Below are 22,697 nucleotides of genomic sequence, written 5' to 3'. Positions count from 1 at the left end.
TATGATGGGTGTTGTTAGCCTCTGTGATGTCAGTCTTATGATGGGTGTTGTTAACCTCTGTGATGTCAGTTTTATGATGGGTGTTGTTAACCTCTGTGATGTCAGTCTTATGATGGGTGTTGTTAACCTCTGTGATGTCAGTCATATGATGAATGTTGTTAACCTCTGTGATGTCCAGTCTTATGACGGGTGTTGGTTTGTCTATGTGATGTCAGTCTCATGACGGTGTGGTTCGTCTACGTGATGTCAGTCTTATGATGGGGTGTTGTTAGCCTCTGTGATGTCAGTTTTATGATGGGTGTTGTTAACCTCTGTGATGTCAGTCATATGATGGATGTTGTTAACCTCTGTGATGTCAGTCTTATGATGGGTGTTGTTAGCCCTCTGTGATGTCAGTTTTATGATGGGTGTTTGCTAGCCTTTGTGATGTCAGTCTCATGATAAGTGTTGCTGGTCTTGGTGGTGTCAGTCTCATGATGGGTGTTGTTTGTCACTGTGATGCCTGTTTATGATGTGTGCTTTTTGTCTGTGACGTCAGTCTCATGGTGGGTGTTGTTCCTCTCTGTGACATCAGTCTCATGATGAGTGTTGCTGGTCTTGGTGATGTCAGTCTCATGATCAGTGCTGTTAGTCTCTGTGATGTCAGTCTCATGATTAGTGCTGTTAGTCTCTGGCTGAGTGCATGGTGGTTTATCTCAGTCTTATGATGAATGACACACACAGGAGGCGAGGTCAGCTCGATACTCCCAGGAGTTTGCCCCAAAACCCGGCACACTCAAACCCTCCAGGGCCTTTACTTCCAAACTCTGGACCCGTTATCACAAAGTCAGGTAACAGGTTAGAAAACTAGAAAAGATACAACACAACTGTTTACCCTGATGTAGGTCACAAAGTCTGCAATCATTTAACGCTTAACTGAAGTTAAAGTCACTAAATATTCACTGAACTTAAAATATGACACTGTAAACTAATTCAAAGGCACTCTCACGTACAACTTCTATAGTTGACCATTTTACATTCTTGTTTGGGAATCCAAAGTGGTGAGGTTGCAAAACACTTTATTCATATTAGCCAATGGCATTCATATCTTACCGGAGATCTTGTCATTGGTGGAATAGTCGGTGTTGCCAAGGATACAGCATCCTGCATTCCTTGTAAATCAAGTCCCATGATTACCATACCAAGGTGAAGGTCACCATGAGAGGTCAAGGTCATTAAGCCTGTCCTTGGGCTGTCAAAAACACAATCTGCCAGGTACATATGACCTGTCAAAGTAAAATAAACTGCATGTAGGTAATCCACACTCTTCCAGGTACGTACATGTATGACTTACCAAAACAAAGTAAGTAAATTGGTTGAGCATGACTGAGCGTGTTCTTCATCTAATTAATACTCAAGGGACAATTTACTCTTTTTTTAAGCAGTACATTGCTATACATGTAGTCCAAGAAAATCCCCCCTAGAATGATGTTTGTCTGCACAGCATTGGACTATTACTGCTGCTATATGTGATGCTTACCTGTGTCTACCCGGATAGGGACTGTCTTCAGGAAGTGTGAGGTAAGACTGTTCTCATCTGGACTCCCCAATACTATCACATTCACACTCTCTGAAATCAACAACGTTTGACACATGATTCAGTCTACATGTACAGTAGACTATCTGTAAACCGACCTTACTCAGGACCGAACAAAAATGTTGGTTTAGACAAGGTGTCCTTGTATTAAACATGGGCAAGTAGCCTACTACAACAACAAGAACATGTGTATTGTACATACATATACGTTCATTTAAATTTGTTAGGCAGCATAATGATGCATAGCAACAAACTATGGAAAGAAGCTGATCTGTACTTTACTTTAGCACATACGCATAATCACTTTACAAAAAATTGTACTTTATCACTGAAGTTCATTTCCACACGGCAAGGCTTTGCTGGTCTACTGGCCATGGTCGGATGTTGTCAGGGCAGTAGCGGGGAAAATTGTGACGGCAACTGTGGTTTGAGGCATTTTTATTCAGTCTCTGAGCTACTTAGTGTCAGACTCATCTTTCACTCACAGAATGACTAAAATGTGATCTCCACAGTAGGTATGGTACATTATCAAGACAGGTGATCACCACCTGCTGAAGTAGGCCAGAGTTCACATAAGCAAATTATCTCCATCCCCACTGATCGTCAGTCACCTGGCCAGCAGGCAAGTTGAGGCCAAACTCGGACTCCATCGGACGTTGTGCGACACGCTGTGTCGGATTAGACAAGACAGATTAACACTCACTGCAAATGTTTGTACTACAAACCACTGTCAGTGTTCAGAATAGACAAGAGTCTACTGAAGGCAATTAAAATTACTGTCAAATGGAGCAGAAAACAGACCACGAAATGCTGTCTGTTTTGACAAGATGATGGTTAATTAAGGCGTGGGTGTTGAGAGAGTCCACTGTATGTGACTGGAACATATTTATAAAATCATGATATTATAAGTCACACCAAGTCGGGCAGTCACAGCTAGCCAGACAGTCACACCAAGTCGGGCAGTCACAGCTAGCCAGGCAGTCACACAAAGTCGGGCAGTCACAGCTAGCCAGACAGTCACACCAAGTCAGGCAGTCACAGCTAGCCAGGCAGTCACACAAAGTCGGGCAGTCACAGCTGGCCAGGCAGTCACAACAGGCCAGACAGTCACAGCTGGCTAGGCAGTCGCAACAAGCCAGTCAGTCACAAAACGCCAGATGGTCAGAGCAAACCAGGCAGTCACAGCTAGCCAGGTAGTCACAACAAGCCAGACAGTCACAGCTAGCCAGGCAGTTACAACAAACCAGGCAGTCACAGCAAGGCAGGCAGACACAACAAGCCAGACAGTCACAGCTGGCTAGGCAGTCACAACAAACCAGTCAGTCACAAAAAGCCAGATGGTCACAGCTAGCAAGGCAGTCACAACAAACCAGGTAGTCACAGCTAGCCAGGCAGTCACAACAAGCCAGAGAGTCACAGCTAGCAAGGCAGTCACAACAAACCAGGCAGTCACAGCTAGCCAGGCAGTCACAACAAGCCAGACAGTCACAGCTGGCTAGGCAGTCACAACAAGCCAGTCAGTCACAAAAAGCCAGATGGTCACAACAAGCCAGTCAGTCACAACAAGCCAGACAGACGCAGCAAGCCAGATCTAACCCTACGAGCCAGCAAAGGCCCAATATCAAACATAAAGCAGATCTGTTTTTAACAACCACTGTTATTTTAGTTTTGCCCAACAGACTCTACCTGGTTTCCTCTCAGATCACACACACATGATGCCTTTGACATGATTGAAATACTGTAAAATCTTCAACCTATTCAACCACTCAAGATTTTTTCTCAGGGGAATTTACACAAGGAATTATTTTGAAAATCATGCTAAAAGTGATCTGTTTGACCCATTAAAGATGCTATCTTCATAAAACTGTGCAAAATCATTTCTCTACAGCCCACAGCTCTTTCAGAATGTTTCAAAGTATTGATTGCAGAGGTGGTTGAAAAAGTTGAAGAACTAAGGTAGTCTAATATCACATGTATCACCAACCTAAGGCCATCATTATACCACTATATGTGTGTATATCTATACATGAATATGCTTTACAAGAACAATGATGCCGTACATCTCACCTAGTTGTGTGATATCAGCGTCCACATCCCTCAGTATGGGTGCATAGCTATCTGAGGTGAGGTAGAAGAGGTTGGCGATGTATATAGCCTGATTCAGCAGCCTAGTGGTGTGGATGTCAGGGCCCTGGGTACCTGGTGGTGAGTAAAATACAGGTGTTAGTCTACATGAGGAGATTCAGTGAAGTACTGCAGTCACAATTCCCCTTGTCTCAATGCAGATAACTCTAATGAAAAAGTGTGCACAGTGTCATGGGAAACTCTGATTACATGAAATGCAGCTGATGTGAACATAAGTTGAAAACAATTCCAAATTCAATATCTGTATATTAGCCCATCATCATTAAGCCTTTATACTATTGGACAGGTAGTAAAAACAAGCAGTCTCACTGATCCAGGACCACTGAGGTCAATGCGAAATCAATGTGAGATCAATGAATTCACATGATTAAAACATCTTTTGGACTTCCTCATTTGTAAGCTTAAATGGTTTTTGCACTTCTTCACCCATATTAAATGAGGACCAAGTTTGCCCCTCCTTCCCTGTAATAAAGACCAGTTTTCATACCACCTCACCTGTAATGTAGATCAGTATTTACACCCCTCACCTGTAATGAAGACCACCACTGCACTTTCTCACCTGTAATGGTAACCAGTTTTTGCATCTTATCACCTGTAATGATGACAAGTTTTTGCACATCATCACTTGAATGTTAGCCAGTTTACAGTCTTACCTGTATTTATGATGACATGTTTTTACACCTTGTCACCCGTAATGGTAACCAGTCTCTGCACCTAATCACTTGTATTGTAATCAGTCTCTGCACCTCATATGTAACTAGTTTTGCACCACAACACCTGTATTGGTAACAAGTCTCTGCACCTAATCACTTGCATTGTAATCAGTCTCTGCACCTCATTACCGGTATGGTAACTAGTTTTACATCACAACACCTGTAATGGTAACCCTTCTCTGCACCTAATCATTTGTATTGTAATCAGTCCCTGCACCTCATCACTTGTATTGTAATCACCTGTGTGGTAAATGGTTTTTGCACCTTGTCACCTGGTATGGTAACTAGTCTCTGCACCTCACCTGTAATGATGACAAGCTTTAAGCACCTTATCACCTGTAATGATGACAAGCTTTTGCACCTCATCACCTTATGGTAACCAGTCTGCACCTCATCACCTCTATGGTAACAAGTCTCTCCACTTCATCACCTGTAATAATGGCAAGTTTTTGCACCTCATCACCTGCAATGATGACAAGCTTTAAGCACCTTATCACCTGTAATGATGACAAGCTTTTGCACCTCATCCCCTATAATGATGACAAGCTTTTGCACCTCATCACCTTATGCTAACCAGTCTGCACCTCATCACCTTTATGGTAAAAAGTCTCTCCACTTCATCACCTGTAATAATGGCAAGTTTTTGCCCCTCATCACCTGTAATGACATCCAGTTTTACACAGCCTCACCTGTAATGATGACCAGCTGGTTCTCTGCTATCCGCCTAGCAGGTCCCAGGTTATGGGGCCCTCGTGTCTTTGCGGAGAATAAGGAATCTCTACAGATTTGCCATTTTCCTAAAACAGGAATAGAACTAAATCATTAACTGCTCTATAATCGCAGAAGAAATTTGGAGAAACTGAGACATTTTTAAATACATTGCCCACTGAAAAGCAGCATGTGATATTCTTAAAACTACATGATAATAAGATGTACCGGACTACACAAAAGTATTCCAACTCTCAAATGAAACTATTAGCAAACTTATAAAGTTTTCACCTTCCACATAAAGCTACAGGTACATTTACTACACTCTTACAAAAGATATTTCTTTTCCAAATCTTTAATGCCCACCTCCAAATCTGCAGAAATGAATTTCAGACTCTTCAATGACATCCACCAAATCCTTTCCAGATACAGAGAACTTGTCGTCAATCTGATACAGAGATACGTGTAATATAATTATGATACATTGGACTTACCACATAGGTTTACCCAGTTGTGCCAGTTAGACCATGTGCCAAACAGTAATGATTCAGAATCAGACAAAGGAACCTGAGAACTTATCTGCAGATATGGTCTCCTCTTTTTGGAATTTTTCTTTCAGGAGAAAAGGGTATTTGAAAATATTTTTGTATTGTGGGTATTTGGGACCACCTCTTGGTGTATAACGTCTTGGCATAATAATGTTCTAAATGTGGATGTGATGAATTTCTAAAAAAATGTATTTGAAAGTGAATTTGTTGTTTATACAAACACATGCATTTAATCTGAATTATGACAATAATTATGAATATATTAAAAATATAAATACGATAAAATCAACGTTGAAAGCATTTGTTGAACACAGCTGGAAAAACCATATCCTAGTGCAAATATATTTCCTGAACATATGTTACATACCCATTTATAACATTGTCACGCAAAGATGATATATGCCAAGAGGTGCATGATCCCAAATACTCACCATACAATAATATTTTCAAATACCCTTTCTCCTGAGAGAAAAATTTGAAAAAAAAAAACATGAAAGGCCACATTTACAACTAACTTTTTACATTCTTTCATCTGAACTGCAATTTTTATGTTTGCTCCTCCTTTAAACCAATGTTATCCAAGCACATGTAGTTGTGTCCAGTTAATTTAAATACTAGAAGGCTATTATGTCAGATGTCCAAGTTAGACAGTTCAACAAATATTTAACATCCATAAATATTTCCTTCTAAATCATAAATGATGGATTAATATTGTCCACAGCTGTCCTTTATGTATACTTGAGAAGGTATCTTCACTTCACCTGTACTAAGTTTGTTTTAATGCTGTTACTTTCAAACCTGAAAAAAGAATTAGGGGTAAACACTTTGAACACTTTGAAAAAGCTCTAATGGAACTCTGTTGTAAATGATATGTTACATGTTACAAGACTGACAAGTTCTACAGAATAAGGAGAAATTCCACAGTCAAACAAGATGCAACTTACTGTGATGGTTCTCTGCCTCCAGTGCACAGGCTGACTGATTGGCTCACGGATGTCAAACTTCGCCACATTCACAGTCCTCACAGAAATCTCTTCAGTTTTCACTTCTACCTGAAACAAAACTGAGAATATAACACCCAAAAACCTAAAATCCAAAAGATGTCTTATTCTTGATTTTGTGCCTGTCCAATAGGTTTTCAAATTTTCTTCAATTCAGTAAATGTTACATTCACTTAAGTAAAGTTTATCCCAATTAGAATTACCAATTTATCACACTTTCATCTCACTGAGTACAAATGGGTGATGTATGTATCTAATTCACTTTTCATAAACTGTCCCATAAAGTAAGTTTACTTTTAACAGGGATATAATGCAGTACTTTTAACAAGAATAGAATGCAATATATACCAAAAGTACCCCTGAGAGCACTGAACAACCTGGACAGGACCCCTGAGAGTACTGAACAACCTGGGCATGACTTCTGAAAGCACTGAACAACCTGGGCAGGACCCCTGAGAGTAATGAACAACCTGGACATGACCTCTGAGAGCACTGAACAACCTGGGCAGGACCCCTGAGAGTAATGAACAACCTGAGCAGGACCTCTGAAAGTACTGAAGAACCTGGGCAGAGCCCCTGAGAGTACTGAAGAACCTGGGCAGGACACCAGAGAGTACTGAACAACCTGGACAGGACCCCTGAGAGTACTGAACAACCTGGGCAGGACAATCTACCAATTAACTGCCCAAGGCTGTTATTGAACTTGCAATTTTCTGTTGGTTAGGAGTCCCAGATCTTACTCACCGAGTCATGCCATGCTCCCTTGAAACAGATTTGGTGAAGAGGAAACCTGTAAGCCAAAATCCTTTCACAAACCAATCATAAAGCAATGTGTAACAGTGATACAGTTTGGTTTCATACAAATCATGTTTCCACTGTTACACCACAAATCATAGTGCTGTGTTGAAGTCCACACCTTTATCTGACTTTTCCTGAAGGGAGTGACCTGTTGAAGCACCTGGACACCCCTTTTACCTTCTCCAAATGCAGGATTGAAGGTGGCATATGTAAAGTTCAGGAATTTGTCTGATGTGGCAGTATATCGGCTAGCAGCATCTCCACCACAGTCTCCTTCATCTGCAGTACAAGAGTTACCTGCCCCTCCAACGCGACAGTGTTTTTCAGTGAAGTCCCTCAGCTGTCTATCATTCACAGCACCGCCATCATTTGTTTCCCTGGTGACAAAAATGAAGTTATCACAAACATTTCAATTTGTTATAAATGTTTACTTGAAATATATTGTGCAACATTTATTTATTTTGCTATTGCTTCATGCGATACACCCATATATATCGCGCATATATATATATATATATATATATGGACGGTGGTGGTCAGCTTTACAGATGGAGGAGAGCAAAGAGAGCTTTGTCATGTGAACTCCACACTTCTTTGGGAATCTTACAAATTCCATGACGTAACAAGAAGTGTATAAATAGAGAGAAAAGTGCCACGCTCTTAATATGATTCTCCTTCTACAGCTACTTACAATCCCTTCTGAAGCTTGAGTCAGGTGACAGATCGGACTGGTCTAGAACATTGCATGTCCATGTTCTTCATATGATTCTCCTTCTACAGCTACTTACAATCCCTTCTGAAGCTTGAGTCAGGTGAGAGATCGGACTGGTCTAGAACATTGCATAACTCCACGCTCTTTACATGATTCTCCATCTACAGGTACTTACAATCCCTTCTGAAGCTTGAGTCAGGTGACAGACCGGACTGGTCTAGAACATTGCATGTCCATGTTCTTTATATGATTCTCCATCTACAGGTACTTACAATCCCTTCTGAAGCTTGAGTCAGGTGAGAGATCGGACTGGTCTAGAACACTGCATGTCCATGTTCTTTATATCATTCTCCATCTACAGGTACTCTCAATCCCTTCTGAAGCTTGAGTCAGGTGACAGACCGGACTGGTCTAGAACATTGCATGTCCATGTTCTTTATATGATTCTCCTTCTACAGCTACTTACAATCCCTTCTGAAGCTTGAGTCAGGTGAGAGATCGGACTGGTCTAGAACATTGCATGTCCATGTTCTTTATATCATTCTCCATCTACAGGTACTCTCAATCCCTTCTGAAGCTTGAGTCAGGTGAGAGATCGGACTGGTCTAGAACATTGCATGTCCATGCTCTTTATATCATTCTCCATCTACAGCTACTTACAATCCCTTCTGAAGCTTGAGTCAGGTGAGAGATCGGACTGGTCTAGAACATTGCATGTCCATGTTCTTTATATGATTCTCCATCTACAGGTACTCTCAATCCCTTCTGAAGCTTGAGTCAGGTGACAGACCGGAGTGGTCTAGAACATTGCATGTCCATGTTCTTTATATGATTCTCCTTCTACAGCTACTTACAATCCCTTCTGAAGCTTGAGTCAGGTGAGAGATCGGACTGGTCTAGAACATTGCATGTCCATGTTCTTTATATGATTCTCCTTCTACAGGTACTTACAATCCCTTCTGAAGCTTGAGTCAGGTGACAGATCGGACTGGTCTAGAACATTGCATGTCCATGTTCTTTATATGATTCTCCATCTACAGTTACTTACAATCCCTTCTGAAGCTTGAGTCAGGTGACAGATCGGACTGGTCTAGAACATTGCATGTCCATGTTCTTTATATGATTCTCCTTCTACAGGTACTTACAATCCCTTCTGAAGCTTGAGTCAGGTGACAGACCGGACTGGTCTAGAACATTGCATGTCCATGTTCTTTATATGATTCTCCATCTACAGGTACTCTCAATCCCTTCTGAAGCTTGAGTCAGGTGACAGACCGGACTGGTCTAGAACATTGCATGTCCATGTTCTTTATATGATTCTCCTTCTACAGCTACTTACAATCCCTTCTGAAGCTTGAGTCAGGTGAGAGATCGGACTGGTCTAGAACATTGCATGTCCATGTTCTTTATATCATTCTCCTTCTACAGCTACTTACAATCCCTTCTGAAGCTTGAGTCAGGTGAGAGATCGGACTGGTCTAGAACATTGCATGTCCATGTTCTTTATATGATTCTCCATCTACAGGTACTCTCAATCCCTTCTGAAGCTTGAGTCAGGTGACAGATCGGACTGGTCTAGAACATTGCATAACTCCACGCTCTTTACATGATTCTCCATCTACAGGTACTTACAATCCCTTCTGAAGCTTGAGTCAGGTGAGAGATCGGACTGGTCTAGAACATTGCATGTCCATGTTCTTTATATCATTCTCCTTCTACAGCTACTTACAATCCCTTCTGAAGTTTGAGTCAGGTGACAGACCGGACTGGTCTAGAAAATTGCATAACTCCACGCTCTTTATATCATTCTCCATCTACAGGTACTCCCAATCCCTTCTGAAGCTTGAGTCAGGTGACAGACCGGACTGGTCTAGAACATTGCATAACTCCACACCCTTTACATCATTCTCCATCTACAGGTACTCCCAATCCCTTCTGAAGCTTGAGTCAGGTGACAGACCGGACTGGTCTAGAACATTGCATGTCCATGCTATTTATATCATTCTCCATCTACAGGTACTCCCAATCCCTTCTGAAGCTTGAGTCAGGTGACAGACCGGACTGGTCTAGAACATTGCATGTCCATGCTCTTTATATCATTCTCCATCTACAGGTACTCCCAATCCCTTGTGAAGCTTGAGTCAGGTGAGAGATCGGACTGGTCTAGAACATTGCATAACTCCACGCTCTTTATATCATTCTCCATCTACAGGTACTTACAATCCCTTCTGAAGCTTGAGTCAGGTGACAGACCGGACTGGTCTAGAAAATTGCATAACTCCACGCTCTTTACATGATTCTCCATCTACAGGTACTCCCAATCCCTTGTGAAGCTTGAGTCAGGTGACAGACTGGACTGGTCTAGAACACTGCATGAGTTATGCTATGCTGTACATGATTATCTCCAAGAGTATGTGAGCGAACAGATCGTAAGTCATGTAGAAACCACTGAGCTAAGAGATGGCAAGCACATTGCATCTCATCAAACACCTGATATTGCAACATAACAATTTATAGAGAAAATGGAAGTAGCTGGACTAAAACTCCAATTGCTTTTATTGGAAGTATTATCTGGGAGAGCCACATTGAGTTTATATGTTCAGGGCTCGAAATTAGTGCTGGTCTGGTGGTCCGAGGCCACTGAAATTTTTTTTTAATACATCGGCAGCATAAATGTCGCTCATACATGGAGTGCGGCTTGCTGAAAAACAGCAGTCATTCTCGTCATGCGATGACGGGGTTCTGTTACACACTGCTCATAGTTTGGTAGACGGAAACACCCGAGCAATGTACGAAGAGTTCTGGTCGACATCATTATGAAACGGAAGTTTCAAGTGCAGAACCTCCCCCCCCCCCCCCCAAAAAAAAAAAAAAACGAGCGATGTATCGGGTGCGTCGGACAGGTGATCTGACTGGCAGGCAAGTACAGTCGATAAAAAACAGCCTCTCTCATAGCATGAATATCATATCACGTACATACACCCAGTACAAATTATCAATTTGTATGTCTCTAACCGCAGCAATAAATCAACAACAACAAGGTCGCAATGTGGCGATACTTAGACAGAGACAGAGCTAAGCCTCCTGAAAAGAAAGCAAGGTTAACAGACAATCATTTAAGTAGACTAATGTGGCACAAATGTTGTTTGTAGTAACTGTGCATATTTAGAGTGAAAATAAAGGCATCCATTAAGTGACACTTCGTGACTGACCAGTCACCGTAGGGTTATCCAGTTAAACCTGAATGACCAGCAGCTCACTGTCTGCTGTCATAATTGAAGTATAATGCTTACAGTTACTGCTAATATATTAGCCCTTGTTATGGATTTCTCATTGTTTTAATTGCTCACAGCAAAACAATTGCTTTGCCACTTGAAGAGTTTTGGGGTAAAGTTTGATTAGCACCAAAAGTGTCACTTTAAGGTTTGTCCATTTTACATACCAAAGATGAAACTTAAGCTGAAATACAGTACTTATGTACTCAGGTAATTTGTAAATGTAAAATTAGGAATTTTTTGGTTTCAAGTAAGACCTACACTTGTAACACCCAATGATTCGTTTCCAAAGAAAAATGAGCCGTTTTATTAAGATGCTTGTTATGGCGGTATCAAGCGTGTCCTTTTCATTTTCTCAGGACCAGTAAACTTACGGTCGGACCAGTAGAACTCTGAGTATACTGGTCCTGCTGGCCAGTTAGACTTCCTGCTTAAATTCTAGCCGTGATGTTGTTTGACAGAGTTATGTTATTTAATAGTTTTACAGACACCAGAACAGGGGAGATAACCTCACCAGGTGTCCCACCACCAGTGCTCCTTCCCTTTCAGCTCTGTGTAACTGGCATCAATCTTCTCCTCCATGAGTCGTCGGAACATCCTGCGAGAGAAAAACGGGTGCACCGTGCGATCCTGGTCACCTATCCGCGTCAACACTGGGATCCCCTGATGAGAAAACAAGAGATCATGAGATGACTAGCTCATGAGATACAATCAGCAAGTGAATATTTACTTGTGCAAATAATAACGGCAAAATGATTCATTGTTTGGTGTATGATTCAAAATCACCATAGTTCTCTCTTAATTATTCTGACAGAGACATAAGTCAGCTGAAGACCAGTGGACAGAATAAGTGAACACATTGAAGGCCCAGAGACAAACAGGCAAAAGTCTGTCCACATTATTCTATGCTATACACGCCTCCATATGAAATGGAGTCAAGCTGACGACTAGACAGAGTCAAACACACAGACAGGCACACAGACAGGTGTACTCAGATAGGTTATTACCTGTAGATTAGACACAAGCCTATCCACATCATTCTCCGCTATACATGCCTCCATTATGGCCTTCACTGCAGGATCTGTGTGACTGGTGGATATGTCATGTCTAAGCAAAACAGATACAGTATAATACTCAGAACAGTTATACATTTAATGTTCCAGACCAAAAGATTTATTTAATCATTGTTTAGAGCTGCAACATTTCACTTACATGATGGGATTCAGTTTTATAATTGGTGGAAACCGCAGTCCCCAGGGTAAACCACCAACCTGTGGCAAGTCACTGACGTACTTTCACACATGTGACAGACAGATATGAACCTTAACCACTGGGCCAATAACAGCTCCCTTAAATGATAAGAGGTCAGTCACTTATTCATGGCAGATCATCACTGTAGTTAAGATATGTCAGTCAAGTATATGCATGTATATGATGCCAATCATGTGCTCATGTACTGTCAGTTGTACATTAAAACAATCTCAGTTTAATGCATGTTTATGTATGCACTCACTTAAAGAAAAGGTTACTGTCTCCATACTCCTCCTTCTTGATCCAACCAGCCAATGGAATGAGAGCTAGGGCACGGTCAGGGAAATGTGTGGCCACATGCCATGCTCCATGACCCCCCATAGAATGACCTAAAGGGAGACAATTACACTGAAACCTTAGAATGGTAATAAATCCAGATTTTCAAGGTGATGATGAAATGTTTACCAGCATCTGCATGAATGATTAACATCCCTTTCAATGTCTTTCTTTACATCTTCAAGAATATGTCGATCATCCCTGTAATTAGTCTTCATGTGTCAGAAGATGATAGAAGTTTTTACTTGATTAGTGAACAGACCAGCAGAGAAGCCATTTTATCTTGTTATATGTTCCAATTTGTCCAAAGTGTTTAACACTTCCACAGAACCAGCCAAAGCTAGAATGCGCAATTCATGAGGGAAAATACCAGAGTGATGTCCCCTTGTGGAGTGATATATTAACTTCCATCATACTGCTGGCAGTTTGTCACTGCATGGACTCATTATACAAAGCTAAATGGATGACACTAAGCTTTGCTCAAATCAACAGCAGCTGGACTTTAACACCTTAACTAATTTGTTGAGATCTGTTCGTCTTTACAGAAGTCTAACTCACATGAATGACGTAGGAAACCCTGATTGTGGTAGGCTCCTCTCCAAATAACCACTGTTTTCCAGAGCAAACCTTTTCACAAAAAGCCGCACCTGAAAGAGTGAAAGACTGATTCTAACTTGCAACTGTATCGGTCAATGACCTGATAGTTGCAAAGAGCCAGCGTTTTAAGCATCTGAGCCAGGGAAGGTCATACATGTGATTCTATTTATTTATTTATTTAATGGGTGTTGAGCTGGACTTGAACTCACAGCTACCGCACTAGTGAGAGGCTCCTGAGCCACTGTATTGTGCTGGCGTGCTAACTCCTCAGCCACAGAGGTGTCCTACATGATTATACATTACACCTGTAAACTTCTCACCAGCAAATATAACATGGTGTACAGATGCCTTCTGTTTGATCCAGTGATGGTGATTGGTGAGTTCATAAAGTCTCTGGAGAGCTGTCATAGCTGTCAAAGCTCCTGGCCCCTCCCAGTTGTGAGCGCCGTGCCTGAGGATGACAAACACCTCATGTCAATCACACGTCTGTCTGCTCATGTGAGACATTTTCATGTCTATGATATGCAAATTTTTATGAAACACGTAATAAAAGTACAGGTTTCCAGAATTTTACACAAGTAAGCGTCTATGGAATTACACACGATTTCACATGCATCTAAATTGGCTCTGATAAAAATTTTGAAAAAATTCTGTCATTCTGATGCACAGATATATAACAGCACATACTAATATTACACAACAGTCAACATAGAAGTTAACATAGAAAAAGTTTACATTTCATTACATTATCCATTATATTATCCAGCTATGTATACAATGCACCATAGTTTTGTTGTGATTATGGAAATGCCGATACCGAGTAGGAGCCAGCAGCCATGCCCCCTTCACCCCAAACACAAACTCATTATTGACCATGTGTTTGTAACTGTCAGCCTGGTTTTGGGGAGGCACTGTTGTCCCGTGCAGAGTCAGAAGTACTGGACATGAAGGGCTGTCTGTCTGTCTGTCTTTAAAGTCACACTCTTCCAGTGGCTGGATCGCAGCACCGTGCTGTACAGAGCCATCATGGTCAAGAAATGTGAAGAGGAAAGATTCTGTGGACTTGCGACACCTGAGAGTAATGGGCAGGTCTTGCTGACCTTCTGTAGTTGTCACCTTTAGCACAAGGTCAATGTCATGGCAACCAGAAGTGATCTCTGCTGACTTTGACACCAACTTGATAATGACTGGACGAGTTTGACCTGGAGCCACAGCAAACTGTCCATCATCAGCCTGAATGGCTGTAAGTGGAATAGAATCAGCTCTAGATTGTCTCTCCCTGGACACCTTGGTGACCCTGAGCCACTTGGAGCGGTGATGATTGGCGACTGGAAGGCTGAGGTATGAGCTGAAAAGATATCCATCCAGAAGGTCAGGCAGAAATGACGGCGACAGCATAGCAAAACTTGACGGGGCAAGACGCAGGGAACACTTGAAGTTCTGGAGAACCTTTGTCCTGAGACGGATATAGAGGGTGTGCAGACCTCGTCCCAGTGTGGTACTGAACCAGAATTTCTCACGGTGATACACATCGCCAGTCAAAACAAAATCATCAACGTACACAGTATGTACACCTAAACACTGAACTACGATGTTCAAATCTTTCTCGTTGACAGCGAATTCTCCAACAACCCAGCCTTGCCATTCAGTTATACCCATCGATCCGAGAGAGCTCACCAAGTCATTCCAGTTCACCTCCGAGGATATTTTTATCCCAGATAAACTGTTTTCGTGACCTGATGATGAAAAAACTTTCCACGTTATTTCCCCACCTGGGATTAATTCTGAGAAGTACTTAACACCTTTTTTCAATCTAAATCTTGAAATATTTCTGATTCCTCCAAAATACTCAACAGGATCGCCATCTAGTTCTGTTTTTCCTATGACAAATGGGCCAATGAAGTGCCATTCTTTTACCTGGGGGCTTATTTTGCCTGACAGCTTCACAGCTTGTTTGAAGCATGTGTTAGCTTGACTGTTCATTCCTTGTGCCAAGTACACATCACCCAGTACTGACCACAGCCAGCCCTCTGATGGAGAACTCTTCACGAGCTGCAGGACACAAGGGGTTATCTCCCCTTTAGGAACATCCTGGAACTGAGAAGAAAATCTGTGTGCAACATGATCACAATGCTAGTACCAGTACATTACTACTTCCTCTACCCTTATCAATTAATACTCACAATAATCATTCAACTGATTGGTATATCCAATATCATCTTAATTGTTAACAATTAGTTTTAGGCAGTGAAGATAACACATGCCATGTCCTACGCAGAATTATCAGACTCAGTGAGTGCTTAGGGTGTGATGTAGTTCTCAACAATTTTTTAGTCATATGATGATGAAGGAATCCTCAGAGTGCATGTAATGTGCCTCCTTGTTGCAGGACAGATTTCCACCACTTTATCTAGTGCTGCTTCACTGAGAGGCCTTACCGAAGGCAAGTAAGCCGCCCCGCCCGAGCCATTATCCTGATACGTGTCAACTAGTCATTGCACTATCCCCTTCATGCCGAAGCCCAAGCAAGGATGTTACAACTTCCTCGTGTAATGTTTTAGGTGTGACCTGACCCAGGATTGACCCTAGATCTATTGCCCCCGTATAAAACTTCATCAACAGATACCTGACAAAACTTCCTGACTTCAAGCTATAACCGAAAAGACAGCAACACACAGGCCAATAACCACAGAAAAAATGAAACATTAAATTGACATGTATGACTGATGACCTAATATCAAAAATGTCACAGCCTGCATCAACATCACAAACATCTAAAAGAGAAAAGTAGCCATAGATTAAACGGAAAGTTTCACGGGTTTGATTTTCAGACATACATTGTACTTTTAACCACAAGGCAAACACCATACTCCTTACGCTCTCAACATTCACTTTACATCACTGCCACCACTAGCAAATTTTGTACAGAAATTTTGAACAACACCAAAATCAGGGAGTGAATTCAGAAAACAGTTTCAACCTTTGTTTTTAATGATATTTTATACACGTGCATTTCTTTATTTTGAGTATGTACAACATGATTCTAACCAAAACCTGAAACAATTTTATTGATGAATGTTGATTAAATAGTTCCTCTCGACGAAACAACTGGTGAGGCTAGGCCTAAACAATCCTAGGTGTGTCGCACAGGCTCCAAAGGTCAAGCTTGTCTAGTGGTGGCAGTAATGTAAACCGAGCGCAGAGAGCGGAACGTACAGTTAGGAGTATGGGCAAACACTGATATTCACAGTTACCTTTTGCAAGAAACGAAGATTAGCTATTGACCGTTCTGTTACTTTCCTCGCTGGACACACTAACTTTTCTTTACTGAATCTTTCGTCTTCATTTTCTAGTAGTTCTGTTGCAGCTTTCTGCAATATGAAACAGTTTCATGAATCAACTTAACAAAGAAATGGTAACACAAGTGTAGTGGATATGGTTATGCATTTGTTTCATGTTTGCTATAAACACAAGAAAAAGCACTTTGTGCATGACTGTTTTCACAAGATCATTAGCCATCATGCTAGTAGTGTGCGTCTGAATTATCTGATGAAGGAAGCAGATGTGACCTTGTGAAAAACAATCATGCACAAAGTGCTTCTCATTCTGACCTGAAAGACCAAAAGATTAATTTCCCACCTTCCCAGACCTTCCCACGTACGATTGGAAAGGAAGCCAGCAGGAGCTGGACTTGAACTCACAGCGACCACATTGTTGAAAGGTTCCAGAGTCATTGCGCTGTGCTGGCCTGTTAATCCTAAGGCTATATTTATTATTTATTCACCTATAAGCGTTGAGAAAACGGCATACATGCTGTTCACAAGCAATTACTCAGCAAGTAATCAATATCTCTACAACGTGAGGTACAAATACACAGGTATATGTAAGATTGGTGTAAAGCAACATAGGGGCTCCGGTTTAGAACTGCAGCCAAACCAATAGTTCAATACACAACAATTCTTTTTTTTGAGTTTTTTTTTTAATGGGATGACATTAACATTAACAACTAACATTTAGTCTCTTCCCAAGGATCGACAAGAAAACTAGGGGAAAAACAGCAAACTTTAGTTGCAATTTCCACATCATTTACACGTGAAATTTGTCGACTGCTACAGTTGATCATATTTGCCTTCACACGCCAGCAACAGTTGACCTCGTACCTTTCCCGTTATTACACATTATGAGAGTAACACTGGCTCGTGGACGAGTAGCACTGGGCAGCCGCCATCCATGAGCAGAACGTCCACGAGGAGAACGGACATCCATGAGCAGAACGGAACATGTAACTTGTTCGTTTACGAATAATTGGGCAAGGTACGAGACTACAGGCCCGTATATTTATATAGGCCTATAGCCGAGCAGATAAATTCTCAACACTTTAAACCCCTTATTATCCGATGACACAGACATTACTGTAACCCTGAAGACCTTCTCTAATGTGTCATTGTTAATTAGTAACCTAATAATCCTCCATCACTAACTGGAAAAAAAAATATTAAAGATCCACGAGGAGGACCTTGCCTAGTTCACCTCCCCATAGGTATAAAGTATAACATCCACGAGGAGGACGGTGGCTAATTTACCTTCCTACAGGTATAAGATACAACATCCACGAGAAGGACAGTGGCTAATTTACCTTCCTCCATATAAAAGGTACAACATCCACGAGGAGGACGGTGGCTAATTTACCTTCATATAGGTATAAAGTACAACATCCACGAGGAGGACGGTGGCTACTTTACCTTCCTATAGCTATAAAGTACAACATCCACGAGGAGGACGGTTGCTGGTTTACCTTCCTATAGGTATCAGGTAGAACCTCCACGAGGAGAACGGTGGCTACTTTACCTTACTGCAGGTATCAGGTACAACATCCACGAAAAGGACAGTGGCTAATTTACCTTCCTGCAGGTGTAAAGTACAACATCCACGAGGAGGACGGTGACCAGTTTACCTTCCTGCAGGTATCAGGTACAACATCTACAAAGAAGACGGAGGCTAATTTACCTTACTATAGGTATAAAATACAACATCCATGAGGAGGGCGGTGGCCAATTTACCTTCCTGCAGGTATTAGGTACAATATCCACGAGGAGGACGGTGGCTAATTTACCTTTCCTCAGGTGTAAAGTACAACATAAACGAGGAGAACGTTGGCTAGTTTACCTTTCTGGAGGTGTCAGGTACAACATCCACGAGGAGGACTGTGCCTAATTTACCTTCCTACTGGTATAAAGTACAACATCCATGAGGAGGACAGTGGCTAATTTACCTCCATGTAGGTATAAGGTACAACATCCACGAGGAGGACGGTGGCTAACTTACCTCCATGTAGGCATGAGGTACAACATCCACGAGGAGGACGGTGGCTAATTTGCTTTCCCATAAGTATAAGGTACAACATCCACGAGGAGGACGGTGGCTAATTTACCTTCATATACTTATAAAGTACAACATCCACGAGGAGGACGGTGGCTAATTTACCTTCATATAGGTATAAAGTACAACATCCACGAGGAGGACGGTGGCTAATTTACCTTCCTATAGCTATAAAGTACAACATCAATGAAGAGGACGGTTGCTAGTTTACCTTCCTATAGGTATCAGTTAGAACCTCCACGAGGAGGATGGTGGCTACTTTACTTTACTGCAGGTATCAGGTACAACATCCATGAGGAGGACGGTGGCTAATATATCTTCCTGCCGGTATAAGGTACAACATCCATGAGGAGGACAGTGGCTAATATAACTTCCTGCCGGTATAAGGTACAACATCCACGAGGAGGACGGTGGCTAATTTACCTTCCTACATGTAATAAGTTTAACATCCACGAGGAGGACGGTGACCAGTTTACCTTCCTTTAGCTATAGAGTACAACATCCATGAAGAGTGCGGTAGGTAATTTACATTCCTATAGGTATAAAGTACAACATCCATGAGGAGGACGGTGGCTAATTTACCTTCCTACATGTATAAAGTTCAACATCCACGAGGAGGACGGTGACCAGTTTACCTTCCTTTAGCTATAGAGTACAACATCCTTGAGGAGGACGGTGACTAGTTTACCTTCCTATAGGTATAAAGTTCAACATCCACGAGGAGGACGGTGACTAGTTTACCTTCCTACTGGTATAAAGTACAACATCCACGAGGAGGACGGTGGCTAATTTACCTTCCTGCAGGTATTAGGTACAACATCCATGAGGAGGACGGTGGCTAGTTTACCTTCCTGCAGGTGTCAGGTACAACATCCACGAGGAGGACGGTGGCTAAATTACCTTCCTGCAGGTGTAAAGTACAACATCCACGGGGTGGACGTTGGCTAGTTTACCTTCCTGGAGGTGTCAGGTACAACATCCACGAAGAGGATGTTGGCTAATTTAACTTCCTACCGGTATAAGGTACCACACCCACGAGGAGGACGGTGGAAAATTTACCTTCCTACAGGAATAAAGTACAACATCTACGAGAAGGACAGTGGCTAATTTACCTTCCTACATGTATAAAGTTCAACATCCACGAGGAGGACGGTGACCAGTTTACCTTCCTATAGGTATAGAGTACAACATCCTTGAGGAGGACGGTGGCTAATTTACCTTCCTATAGGTATAAAGTACAGCATCCACGAGGAGGACGGTGGCTGATTTACCTTCCTATAGGTATAAAGTACAACATCCATGAGGAGGACGGTGGAAAATTTACCTTCCTACAGGAATAAAGTACAACATCCACGAGAAGGACAGTGGCTAATTTACCTTCCTACATGTATAAAGTTCAACATCCACGAGGAGGACGGTGGCTGATTTATCGATTTATAACTATACAGTGCAACATCCATGAGGAGGACGATTGCTAGTTTACCTTCCTATAGGTATAAAGTACAACATCCATGAGGAGGACGGAAGTTAATTTACCTTCCTATAGGTATAAAGTACAACATCCATGAGGAGGACGGTGGCTAATTTACATTCCTACTGGTATAAAGTACAACATCCATGAGGAAGACGGTGGTTAAGTTGCTTTCCCATACGTATAAGATACCACATCCACAAGGAGGACGGTGGAAAATTTATCTTCCTATAGTTATAAAGTACAACATCCACGAGAAGGACAGTGGCTAATTAACCTTCCTACATGTATAAAATTCAACATAAACGAGGAGGACGGTGACCAGTTTACCTTCCTACAGCTATAGAGTACAACATCCATGAGAAGGACGGTGGCTAATTTACCTTCCTATAGGTATAAAGTTCAGCATCCATGAGGAGGACGGTGGCTGATTTACCTTCCTATAGGTATAAAGTTCAACCTTTATAGGTATAAAGTTTTCCATCCTTCAGGTATGCAGTACAACATTGACGATGACCAAATTAACTTCTAATAAAGATTTAACTGATTGACTGACACACACTTATGAGGACAATAGATAAGTTATATGTCGTTTTGGTACAGCTAAAATCTATATGCGGAGGACTGTTGCCTTGTTTATTTCTGAGAAATATATATAACATATAATGTATGTATGCAAGGTGATGGATACCAGGGTTTGTTACGTGTTGAGGAAACTTTTTTAAAACTAAGTATTAGCCCGATTTGAATGGAAGCCCTATAAGTTATATCATAGCTTTTCGCTATCCTGATCACACTTGTGTGGTAATTAACCATAGGTTGTTATTTGTTGCTTAGAAATGTTTTATATACATGATTATTATTGCTTTATTCTGTGTACAGTAAACTTCTGACGCTTAATGTTGTAATCCCTTTTGATCTCTGCCTGTGCATAGCTGTTCACAGCGCTCTTGTTGTCAATTAACGTTCAATGGCCATTTAATTAGTAGGTAAAAACTTGCAGAGATATAAAGCCTGGCGAATTGTTACCCTCAGTTCCTTGATATGGACAAACAAGGTCTTTGCTGCTGTTGTATAGCCTTATTTATAACCCCAAAAATACACATATGTAGCTTGAGACCATAATTTGTAAAGTGCGAAAAACATTGAATATTTAAGAAAGCTTATTTTGCCAAAGATATGAAGTAAGTTTTTCAGAGTTTACTTCTTAACACACCCCACACATTATTTCCTCTTATGGCAGAGAAAGGTTCAAGCGTCTAAATTCTGTGTGTCTGACCTCTGACTTTCATGCATGACCGAGTTTATTTTGTTATACCGCAGAAGCTTACATCCACATATATCAGATTTCACTGGTGTACAAGTGATCGCCCGCTTTATTGCTCCGGAATTCTCTAAGTGAAAACATTTAACTTGAAACTAAATTAGGCGTCTCCATCTTATAGGGTTTTCATATGTCGCGCTACCATAAAGTTACTTGCTTTATTTATGTATTTATTTATTTGATTATTGTTTAACGCCATACTCTCTTTAGGACACATGGTTTGTTTATTCACAACCTAATGTATATAACATCCTAGCCCAGCAAACCACGGTGGAATTTTTAGAAAGACAGTATAGTCCTCAGACTTAAAAAGGAATTCAGACTTATCTCCTTGTCAAGGAAATCTGTCAGCTATAACTTTCTCATACCCAGAATTGTTTTCTTTGACCTAAGCAAGATGCATTTATTACTACTATTATTAAGTTTTAAAAAATAAAATGATCAGAATCATAAAAATCCACACATCACAAAATATTTCTTAACAAATATGTGTACAGGCAAAAGAATGCAACAATACAGGTGTATGTAAATATACCGTCAATGTAATTATGTAACTCAATTCGCATTAAAATTTGCCTTTCCCTGCCCGACAACCAAGCAGCGGAAGATCCATGTATAATACAATATGAATTGGGGTCGGGCTTTTTGAATAGCGCTTTGATTTTATTCATACAATGAATGAAATCCTCATGAAATGGCTGAAAAGGAAGTATGTCAAGCAAATACCATTTCATTTGTACTACCTAGCACATTGGGCCTACTATAGTGCTTGAAAGTCATATCTGCAGTGTCGTGATAACTTTTGTTATGGTTGAAGAATTTAAAATGTACTTCGGACCAATATCTTTATCTTAGAAATTAAG

At 41.2% G+C, this 22,697-nt stretch overlaps 1 protein-coding gene across 1 annotated transcript; it reads right to left on the bottom strand.

Annotated features, from left to right (window-relative positions):
- Nucleotides 1–199: 199 nt before the first annotated feature.
- LOC135467560 (uncharacterized) lies at nucleotides 200–17,790 on the bottom strand. The gene is given in 16 exon segments (XM_064745333.1): nucleotides 200–755; nucleotides 757–846; nucleotides 1,093–1,265; nucleotides 1,520–1,609; nucleotides 3,644–3,775; nucleotides 5,124–5,231; nucleotides 5,509–5,590; nucleotides 6,635–6,742; nucleotides 7,608–7,866; nucleotides 11,991–12,139; nucleotides 12,484–12,583; nucleotides 12,990–13,116; nucleotides 13,981–14,111; nucleotides 14,478–15,757; nucleotides 16,915–17,031; nucleotides 17,672–17,790. Coding segments are annotated over 16 exon segments (3,075 nt in total). The 5' UTR covers nucleotides 17,747–17,790; the 3' UTR covers nucleotides 200–701.
- Nucleotides 17,791–22,697: the final 4,907 nt, after the last annotated feature.

This window comes from Liolophura sinensis, chromosome 6 (assembly GCF_032854445.1).
Source record: "Liolophura sinensis isolate JHLJ2023 chromosome 6, CUHK_Ljap_v2, whole genome shotgun sequence".
NCBI classification, from domain to species: Eukaryota; Metazoa; Mollusca; class Polyplacophora; order Chitonida; family Chitonidae; genus Liolophura; species Liolophura sinensis.
This window is presented reverse-complemented; position numbering and strand designations above follow the sequence as displayed.